We start from the raw sequence: 11,715 nt of genomic DNA, 5'->3' as shown, positions 1-11,715 counted from the left end.
ATGGAGCATCTAAAATTTTCTACTTTTAATTTTTCTCCGAGAATAGAATATGTACCCCCACATGCACACATATACAAAATTCCATATTTTCGATTCTATTGTTTTAGATTTTGATATGCTTCGGGACCAACCACAGCCTACATGGCAAGCCAACCAGCCCTAGTTAACCAATCAAAACCTGCCACGTGGCCAGCTCAAAAGCAGGCGGAGAGTTCTTTGAATTTCAAACTCTTCCCAACTGGCAGCACCTCGGCTACAATCAAGTGTGATTTCCTTAATCGCATTCATGAGATATATAGTGCACGATGAGCGGGCAAAATGCCCGAGCATGATCTTGGGAACGTCACATAGCTTACCAATGATGGCCGATCCATACGTCTGAATCCTTCGGCAACGGACACCCTCTCCAATACAAACCAATCTCGATGGACCCTTCAGATAAGTGTTTTCGAGCCCTCATACACCTTTATGCTATCACTCTGCCACTCTCACAACACCTTTACTGTTTTTTGATAGTCTGTCTGACTTAGGTATTGGAGGATATCGCGTTAGATACTCTTCAACAAGAGGACTTCTTTATCTTTATTGTTTCTGGTCTAATCCAGCGCTGGAGCGAAGGTTTGATCATCAATCTCCTATTTCTAGCACCACCTTAGGCACGTCGCAACCTTTTGTCGATCTGTATAGCCTGAATAATTGATCGCCGAGCTCTCCAACAACTTAGCCAACTCGGTGCCTCGGATGTACCAATTTCCAGCGGCAGCAAATCACATCTATAATTAAGTATAAATTCACCTTATGGACCTATTATATAATATGATAAATTCAGAGTGTAAAATTCAAACTCCTTTATATATTGTATGTGAAGAATAAAGCTTTTACGTCCCTAGACCAGAATTGAGGAGCGGCGACAACTTAGTAGTTGAACATAGGAAAGTAACTAAATTAGATGCCATCAAACAAATGCTAGCAATATTACCTCTATTCTTTCAACCTACCCATCATGAATTCCCAAAAGTGTTATGTTGTACACTACATCATTTGTTTTGACGAGAAAATGATGGAATTTAGGCAGGAAACACCTTCCAAACTATAAAAAACGCAAACCATGACTTATTTTATTGGCCATGAAAGAATTTTGGTCTTCTTGTAGTCCGGAAGAAACTATGACAAGGTCCAATTATACTTTTTAATTGAGAGGAATACTTAGTGATGTGAGCAAAATAACCCATGAATGAATCCACCGAAAGGAGTCGGCCAAAGATGACATTCTCCATTCTTTATCAAACGACAAAGACATCTTCAGAAAAAGATATCAATTTGTTTGGATCCAGATGTTGCCGTGTGGAATTTGTCATCATGATGTCGGACTCATGAAATCTACCTCCTAAAATATTGTATTATTTGAAGGTGAAGTTTGGCATACTTAAATGCAATTGTGAAGTGAACTTAAGACTTGGTGTCGTTAGGGGCCCTAGCATTTGGAGGGAAGGTTTGGATTCAAACAAATACTTGGCCGGTGGCGGTTAGGCCCCGTGTGGGAGAGCTATTGGCAGTAGAATTTTTGAAAGTAGAGCTTTTGGAATAGAGCTTTCTGAAGTAGAGCTTGTATAAAAAGCTATTTGCTATTTGGTAACTATATTTTTAAAGTGATGTGCTACTTTAACATGTATTTGGTAAACAAACTAATAAAGTATCTTTAGTATGACAAAATGATCATACACATTGCATAGTATTATCCAATATAGTATAATAAAATATAATATGTATTAATACATAAATATATGATATAGTATAGTATTACTTAATATAATATAATATTATTATAATATAGTAATATAATATTGTATACTATAGCATAATAATTTCATACAATATTAGATTATTTAACATAACATATCAATATATTATGATATAATATAATATTATATTATTTTTATAGTATAATACAATAATAAAGATATAAAATATTATAATTATTAGTGTAAATTAATTTGTCATAATATAAAAATTTTCTGGCTATGTGATAAAATTGGTTAAGTAATTATTAAAGGGACATTTTGTATAATTGTTATATTTTATCATAGGTATTTTGGTAAAAAAAAATCTTTTCGACCATGCCTAAAAGTGCTTTTTCGGAAGGCTCCAAAATGGAGCTTCTCCCAAAAAGCTGTTTTTAGCTTTCTGAAAAAACTAAAACAGCTTCTCGAAATTTTTACCAAACACTCATATTTCATCTAAAAGTGTTTTTTGACCCTCCAAAAGCTCCCCCAAACTGGGCCTTTCCCTATGAAATAGAGCCTTTGTGGAAACCACCACTACAACAAAACTATATATGAGACTTTCCTAGTTGATATACTGATTGAATTAAGGAGATAATGAATGAAAGTCGCACAACGGTTGATGACCAAGCAACTAATATTCAAGAAAATAAAGCCTTTTTCTTTTTAATTAAAGAATTAACTAACAAATTTTTAATTTATGAATGAAATTTTAACTGTTAATTTCTACCTATGCTCATTCTATAGTTGCAATCCATTGATTCTCTCAATCAATAGAGGCTGGCATTCCATGCAAGCAAATGATACACTAAATGGAGCTGAGTCATTTGCAGCCTCTTATAATTAAGCCCTAATTTATGATGTCATCTATGCCTTCTTCATTTAAAATTTCATGAAAAATTAGCAAAATCTGATTCAACAGATATAATGTTCTAGATCACGTTAGAAAAATTGAGCCCATGGACTAGAAGAACTTTCAGCTTAGGGCAGTTTGAACTAGGTTAGGCTAACCCAAACTGCACTTATCGCATGATTCAATTTTTGACCTAATGTTATTATTCAGGTTGGATCTATGGGTCTATATGCATGCTTTGATTACTTGAACCTGTGACGATGATTTCGTCATGTCGAATTCCAACTAATTTCGTTAGAGTTGCATCAGGTTGGCAGTGCCACTAGAGAAATAGATGGCATGGTTGGTTGCTTCTTGAGCCTGTACACTATATTCTAACTTAGGTAGGTTAATATTAACCCGACCCGATCGTAATCCAAGCTGATCCGAATTATGGCTGCAACAAATCAGGTTAAGCTTAACCAGAGCTGAGCCCAAACCAACTAGTTTATATAAATTGGATGTGTAAACCTACTCCTCTATGCTCCACGAAGTAACATAACACAAGCTGCAGGTTGAAATTGTTTAAGAAATTTTGACATTTGGGCAATCCCATCCTTCGAGAAGTTGACCTACCTAAAGTCACCCCCCATGCAGCTAGGTAGACCAGAGTTCTATGGATCCTACGAACCACATAAGAAAAACTAAGACCATAAAAAGAATGATTAGTAGTGTAAAGAAAGAAAGTCTCAACCTAGGATATAGCATGGTTAGAGTCTGCAGTTCTACAATTTTTATTTTTTGTAACCCCAACAACAAGATCACTCAAAATTTCCCCCAAACTTTATGGATCCCAAGATCTTCGCCGCATGATCTTTTGTCAACCCCCTCAATTTCCTAGATCACCTATGTGTTAGTTTAATCAGACTAATGGCGACCAAGTTGTGATTAAATAATAGCAAACCTAACCATGTTAATGGTGCGACAGGGTTGTTAGTTTATATATCATGGCTCATGCAGCTGGCATTTTAGGTGTCAATTCATCGCTCGATACCTTAGTTGAGTGCTACAGGTAAAAATTTCTTGTTTGGTCTGATATGATAGGTTTAAGTGCGACGAGCTAACTATTAGGCTAGTTAAATTGCAGGGCATTGGATATGTTCCAATTTTTTGTAGGGCAGACTGGGTTAAGAGTTAACCCTAGCCCAACATGATAAACAAAATAAATGACCGCATTCAACCAAACTCGATAATTTCAAACCTAAACATAGATATTCAATTCAAATATTTCTTTGGTTCAATCATGTTAGATTGGGTCATATAGAATCAGGTCATTTGGAGGGGGATTCTCAGCTCGATCCAAACAATGGGTTAAGTCAAGTTAGGTTCGGCTTAAACTAACAAGAATTGCACCCTAAATTGTAACCTGTAATTTCGTGGTCATAGAAAGCCACCTTAATCCTCCCAGGAAGTAAAGCCAACAAAAATGTTTTTTTACTGATAATAATGATAAGATTTTGGTACTCCATCCACCATTTTCCCTATTAATCAGTACGTTCCAATCTGCCGCCGGTATGGCTCAACATGTTCTGAATCGGACGGTTCGTGATGGTTCCACTGATCATGGTAGGACCAATTAGCATAGGCCACCTAGCCACGTTTCAGATATGCTGGTTGATGAAACAGGTGTTGTGGATCTAAGAAGGATGAGCAGAAGCCATCGCCAAATAAAAGTGTTGGTGCGCAAAGGACCAGTTCATAAGGTTTTGATTGTGGAGAATAGAATGGAGCCAATTAAGCTGGATGGAAACAAAACCAAACGGACTTGAGTAAAAGATGTTCTGCCTGCTCAGCAGCTGGGAAAGGATCAGGCCTTTAGAGTTTGGGTCTCTGGTTCTGGCCTTTAGAAGGTCCTCTCCCTGAATGCTCCTATGATCTTACTTGGTGATTTTAATATAATTAAAGAAGCACAGGAGAAAAAGAAGGTGGCAAGCCCTTCCAATTGAAGAGACAGATTAAGGATTTTTAGAATTTTGTCAGAGACAAAGGCTTACTAGATCCGAGATACTTTGGAATTCTTTTTATATGGTGCAACAATAAGCAGGGTCGGGCAAGAGCCTGAGAAAGGCTTGATGAGCCCTGGTGACCAGTAATTGGCTCAGCTTATGCCTAGAAACTCGGATTACTCATCTTCCCCGGATTGTAGCAGATCACTGCCCTATAGTGGTGCAGCTACAACAACATAGGAATAGACAATTCTCTCCCTTCAGGTTCCAACGATTTTGGTTAAGCTGTAATGTTGTGCGGGAAGTTGTGAGAAGAGCATGGCAACCAGCTTTCAAATTTATCAAATTACTGAAATCAGTTTAGCGGTCATTAATCAATTGGAATAAGAGAGAAGTAGGTAATCTTCTCAAGAAAGCAGAGAAATTAGAGAAAGAAATTCAAAAGTTACAAAAGGAGGATGTCATTGTTAGTGCGTTGAAGGAAGAGAGGTATGCGATTCTATTCAACAAACTGAGGGAGCATGATAAAGTATTAACACAGCAGGAGATGTTTTGGCGACAAAAATCTGGATTGCCGCGGTGGAAGGAAGAAGATATGAATACAATTTCTCCCATCATACTACTATGCTGCGTAGATGGACAAACAAGTCACAAGATTGGTAGGAGAGGATGTTACTGAGGAAACAACAGAGGTCGCCTCAAGGGAGAATCCACCATGTTGAGGGATCCTTCGATCTTCCCCGGGCGCATAATTATCTAAACCAGGAGGATAATGAAAGGCTAATTGCTGATATCATGGAGGAGGAGATCGAAGCTACTATGAAGAGCCTTGCATCAGAGAAAGCTTTCTGGAACATCATAAAGGTGGACTTGGTGGCCAGCGTCAAGGAGGTACTTGAGTTGGGAAGTATGCCTGAGGATTACAAAAAAAACCCTATATTGTTCTAGTGCTGAAGAAAGATGATGCTTAGCAAGTCAAGGAAGGAATCCAGCCTAATAAGCTTATGCAATACAATTTACAAATATTAGCGATGCAACAACTTTGCCCTATGGGATTAGCTTACGAGATTGGATCAATTGCCATTCCTCAACATAGTTCAAAGGATATTAAAGTTCGGTCGAATAGTGCAGCACAAACTACTTAAGTTCGGTCGAATAGTGCAGCACAAACTACTTGTCCTAAAAGCTTAAGCTGATAGAATGAGATAGATTTTTTTATATATTTTTTTATACTTCTCCTCACATATGGGCCAGATTTTTCTTTAATGGGCGAGCCCAACATGTGAAATTTTAATAATGGAGTTAAAGAGTGCGGAGACAGGGTTCAAACTCAGGACCTCTGCTTTGATACCATGTTGAAATCACCACTTGTCCTAAAAGTTTAAGCTGATAGGATGAGGTAGATTTATTTATATATTTTTATATTTTTTTACAATTTTCAAAGCCTTGTGGAAGATTCAAACAGCCCCAAGAGTTCATTTACTGTGGCTGGGGTATACATGTTGATATATGGTGGTGAACAGGAAGATATAGATCATATTTTGTGTAACTGCTCTTTTGCCAAACAAACTTAGGAAATCATTTTAGGAAGGAGCCTACTTCAGTTTGGTGCTGAAAACTTTCAAAACTCTATTTTTTTTTGCTGAACCAAATGTATCATACATAGCGAGTGCGAATATATCCAAAAAAAATCAAAAGATAACAAGTTCCGGAACGCACTGGATAGCCCGTTCTCCTCTAGCCATAGTGTTTTTTTAGAATGGTTAGTCATATAAAAAACTACCCAATCTGCTACCCCATTGGCCTTTCGATACACATAATTGGCCTGCAAGGCCATCCACCGTCACCATCTTTCGAATATCCCTGAGGAGCATATAGTAATCACCCACTCCTTCCACACTCTGCTGGATCCATCTAATGACAGTAGCCACTCTGCTGGCTCTCACTACTCCAAGTTCGACTTTGGTTGTAGTCGAATTGCAATCACCAGTAATCCCCGCAAGTGCAAAAGCCATGCCTAAAGTGGTGAAACCTATTCAAGTCCCTCACCACAAACTCCCTCCCCACAATATCGCTGATCAGCTTGAATGCCTCGTGACAGTCCCCACACATCCTCAGGTTCTTCATCACCCTGATGATCACTCCTGGGGGAGAAGCTATCAGCCCAAACCCCAGAGCAAGCATTTCACTGTGCACTCCGACCATCAATCTCTTTCCCTCCCCTTCCACCATTTCATCAGACACCCATCCATTACCCCCACCATCATACCCCCTCTCTCTCATCCTCTCCTCCAACTCCCTCAATATTTCCACCACCTCCCATTCCCTCTCGCCTGCTGCCGAGGCCTTCCCGGCGTAGAACACAAAAGCAGCGTCCTTTATCTCCACCCAACTGCACCCGGGTTCCTTGCGAATCCCTCGCCGCCTCATCTCCTTCCAAACCTTCTCCGCACTCTCCCACTGCCCAACTGAAACATAAGCATTTGACATGGCAACGTAGGCGCCTGCGACGTCCCGGTCGAACCCCGCCAGCCTCTCGCTGGCCTCAACCGCGAGGCCCAACCTCCCATGCGTCCTGCTCGCCGAGAGCAATGCGCTCCACAGCATCAACGCCTCATCACCCTCCGCTCGCACTTCCTTCAACAGCTCGTAGGCCTCGTCGAGACGGCCTGCACGGCCGAGCATGTCGACGGCGCAGGTATAGTGCTTCACGCTTGGTGCTATGTTGTAGCTACTGCTCATCGAATTTAGGTACCGAAGTCCCGTGTCTGCGAGACCGGAGTGGCTGCAAGCATGGAGGACGCCGAGGAGAGTGATGCTATTCGGCATCACCCCTTGTCGGACCATCTCCTCGAACAAGTCTAGCGAGCACTTCCCAAGCCCGTACTTTGCTGCAGTCACGATCATGGAGGTGTATGGAACCAATGAGGGACGTGCAATACCATCGAACACTTTTCTCGACGAATCGATGCATCCACACTTCCCATACATGTCGATCAGCGCACCTGCGATCACATCATTTCCGTCGTAGCAATGTCGGATCACAGCTGCATGCGTCGATCTTCCCATGCCGAGCCTGCCCACGCTAGCGCAAGCGTTGATGACGCTCGAGAACATGAAGTGGTTGGGAGCTAATTTCGACGATGATGAGACTTCCCAGAGGAATTCAGTGAACAGAGCAATTGCCTCGTGGCCACAAGCATTCTGAGTGTAAGCTGAGATCATCGAGCCCCAAGAAATGACATTCTTATCGATCATGCCATCGAAGACTTTACGGGCATCGGTGACGCTGTTGGATTTTCCATACATGTTGATGAGAGCAGTCGAGACTACGAGATCGGACTGCAGGCCGGAAGTCGCGACTCGAGCATGGACTTGTCGGCCTGATTTAAGGTCGGCAAGGCGGGAGCACGCGTCGATGGCCGTAGCGAGGGTGAAAGAATTTGGAAGGACTTGGTGGTTGCCCATTGAATGGAAGAGAGAGACGGCGCGGTCGGACCTGCCGGCGTTGACGTAGCCGGTCATGAGCGACGTCCAGGTTACAACGTTCGTCTCAGGCATTTCGTCGAACACCTTCTGCGCGTCGGCGAGGGCCTCGCAGCGGAGGTAGGCGTTGATGAGGTGGTTGCCGGGGGAGGTGGCGGAGGAGCCGCCTGACTTGAGGAGCTTGGAATGGGTGGACGCGACGAAGGCAAGGTCGAGCGAGGCTCGGAGGCGGCGAATGAGGAAAGGAGTGTAGTCGGGAAACGGAGAAGACGGGAGTTTCTTCATGGCGTGGGGTGGTGGCACCAAAGCAAGGGCCATGCCCCTTCCTCATCGAGGGCCCTCACTGGAGAGCCCTCCCTCCATCGCTTACCATGTTCCCGTCGCCGCTCACGGCTTCCCCGACTCGCCACGGCCGCTCACCTCGACTGCGGCCAGCAAGGTGAGATCGGCCCGTCGAAGCGGCCGGTGACTGGGAAGAAGCCGACGACGGTCCGACAAGCAGCAGGTGGATTCCCGGATCTAGCGGGGACTGCTCCTGGTTGCCACGGTAGTCAGATGAGCTCTAGAATTTGGGGGTTCTGCCGTTCGGGTTTAGTTTCTTCTGTCTCTGATATGCATTGAACATGGCCACAGCATGTGATTTGGAGCATGTGCATCCTCTAATGAACTAAGTAGCAGTTACTCGATTCTTGGAGACCATCTTATGCTCCGCTAAATTTAGGCACTTCAACTTGGCACGATGCAAATTTTCCATATGGATTTTCCAATGGTCAGAGATGCCAGATGTGTCTTCGCTCTGATTATCCGCAGAAAGTGATGGAGCGGTTGGCAAATCCTGTTAACATTTAGCCTCCGTTTGGAAGTTTTGGGGAGAAAAGAAAAAGAAAGAAAAATTTTAATAATAAAGAAAAAGAAAAGAATGGAATAGAATAGACTTTCCTCTCTTCTTGTTTGGGAGTTTTAGAAGGGAAGAGAAAGTACTTTCTTTCCTCTTGTTTGGAAGTTTGGAAAGAAAAAAAAAAGCATACATTTTTAATACTTTTACTAAAATGCCCTTACTATAAAAGAGACATGCTTATGAGTAGAGAGTAAAATAGATATTATCAAAAATTTATTAAGTTCCAATTCAGGTTTCTGTTCGGTTATAGTCATCAGCACATTCTTGCATGCAATTCAGGCTAGTGGAACCTTTCACTTTTTTTGTGAACAGGTTGTCAGCCTACCATTTTCGGCTGAAGGTGTCATGATGTTTTTCTTCAGTAGGCCTCATAGGATTAGAGCCTGTTCTTTTTTTTAAGATGCAAGGCCACCGGGGGTCTGTAAATGTTAGGATTTTTTTTTCATTTTCTAATTCATTTTGTCCCATTTAATACCCTGATCTCCTCATTGATATTTGAGATTGCCCAGACATGTCTTGCCATGGTTTCCAAGGGTTTTTCATGTGCTATCAGAGCATGATCGAAGTACATCACAAGCTACTAACAAATAGGCATAAATTGAAAAGGGCTCTTAAAAAGTTAAGATCTTAAACTTATCTGAAATAATGAGTAGAGTCTGTAATGGTTTAACACCTAAACCTACAGGATTGATCAGAAGCAGCAGCCAGTTAAAAGAAAAGAAAATTCTAATAATCAAATTTGGATAATGCCGTGCTTCCTTTTTCCAGGAATAGGCTTTTACGATTACTTGGATTGCCTGAACGGTCTTCCTGGATGCAGGTTTTTGGTGATGACCACTGAATGGTTTATCGTACAAGGAAAGATTTGTAGCTTAAGGACTGTTGTTGTAGAAAAAAGCTGTAAAGGTTTTCCATATACTGCTAAGATGATCTTTCTCAAAGGATGATTTGGCTTTTAAGTTGGGAACTGACGGTAGAATTCTCTGATGCAGTATCACTGACAGGCAAGTGAATTCAATGAACAAATTCATCAGTATCCATTGTCCAAGAATCTTATGTCATGCTTCTAGATGCTGGTTGGCATGCAGGATACATTCTGCTAGTTTCTCGGTAACATATGATACTCCATTCCTTGGTCTGAGTATAAAAGTCTTGCTTATAACGTTCATTGCCAGCATTTTTACTTGTAGTTGACTAGGTGCAATATGTTGCTTCATGAAGGGAAGGGGGAGGGTATTTCAAATATTATATTTTATTTATAATATATATTGTTAATTTAATATTTTAAAATAATATATATATATATATATATAAAATCTAATTTAATTTTTAATTTCAATCATATTTTTAAAGAATGATTAGAGTTTAAATTTGAGCTCGGTTGATATTTAGGTCGAGTCAATCTCGAGTTTTTTTTTTTTTTTTTTTTTTTTGTGATCAAGTTAAATTTGAGCTTAGATATTAAATCTCGATCGATCTCGAGTCAAATTTCAAGGTACTTGGCTAGACTCAATTGTAGTTCTAATTAAGAGTGCAAATGGGACGGATTGGGTCATGAGTGACCCCGACCCAATCTGGTTCCTTGTTTGGGTTTTAATTTTAGATTCAAATCCGTCCGATAGAAAATCGAGTTGGGTCCACCGCTATGATTTTTGACCCAATGGGTTATTCAGGTTGGGTCCAAAAAAATCGGGTCTGATTCGGGTCAACCTATTCATGGCTTTAAAACTTGTATTTCGGATTGCAACCCGTGGGACCAAATAATTTTACAGATTCGAGTTGGGTCGGGTCGTAAGATTGAAAATCCAAAATTATTCAAATTTTAAATGGGTCGGGTCGGGTCCTTGACCCGACACAAAAAATGGAACGGTTCAATTTCAGCATCCGACCCTTAAGGATCCGACCCAAAAAATGGAACGAATTTAATTTTAATATCCGACCCAGCCTTACAGATCCTCCAAAATGGGTTGGGTCGGGTTACGGGTCAACCTGACCCATCAACCCGACTCATTTGCAGCCTTACTTTTCTAGTATAAGGTGGAAACTCCATCTCATAGTAATATAGCTGCACCTATCCAATGAAAATTGCGTCAAGGTTGGTGTGAGGACATATATAGAATATAGAGTGGCTCTTCAAAGAAAAGTAAATTTTTCTTAAACATAAATGATTAATGATTGTCTGTATATTGTCAACCATGGTGGTCCAAACGTGGTCCGGACAGAGACGACCAGGTAGGTGAGGAAGTCTTAAACAATTAAACAGCATCAACATATTTATAGGGTGCCAGAAAGGGGAAACCATGCCATTGTTCCTTTAGAGAGTGAAAGATATTAAACAAATTAGGTAAATTTAAAATTCTAGAAATTAGGATTTGTGAATACATAAATACAGAAAAGGAAAGGGAAAGTAGGTTCGGTAACTCCTCCCTCTTTTTTTTCTCTTTTTTTCCCTCTTTTAACTCATGCCTCTATTTTGCTTGCATTGTCTTAATCCAAGATAATCAATGAAACCAAATAGGATGTTGAAAAGAAAGGAAAGATGGAGAAAAGAAAGGAAAGAAAAAAAAATGAAGGAAGAATAATGGAAAGGTACACTAAAGAAAAAACAGAGAGAAAAAAAGAAGAAAGGAGGAGAGAGGGAGAGAAAGGGCAACCACTGGTTGGCCACCGGGATGGGACCCTTCTATTTTATAATATAACTAGAATATTTCC

General features: G+C 40.8%; 1 protein-coding gene across 1 annotated transcript; it reads right to left on the bottom strand.

Moving 5' to 3' along the window:
- Positions 1–6,223: 6,223 nt before the first annotated feature.
- Positions 6,224–9,111, bottom strand: LOC103715116 (Tetratricopeptide repeat (TPR)-like superfamily protein). The gene has a single exon (XM_008802647.6). It carries the CDS (start codon positions 8,421–8,423, stop codon positions 6,603–6,605), a length of 1,821 nt encoding a protein of 606 aa, XP_008800869.3. The 5' UTR covers positions 8,424–9,111; the 3' UTR covers positions 6,224–6,602.
- Positions 9,112–11,715: the final 2,604 nt, after the last annotated feature.

The sequence above is a fragment of the Phoenix dactylifera genome, chromosome 14 (genome assembly GCF_051530095.1).
Source record: "Phoenix dactylifera cultivar Ajwa chromosome 14, Ajwa_hap1_PhDact_Kaust_v1.1, whole genome shotgun sequence".
Taxonomy (NCBI): Eukaryota; Viridiplantae; Streptophyta; class Magnoliopsida; order Arecales; family Arecaceae; genus Phoenix; species Phoenix dactylifera.
Note: the sequence above shows the minus strand (reverse complement) of the source record. Positions and strands in the feature narration are given on the sequence as shown.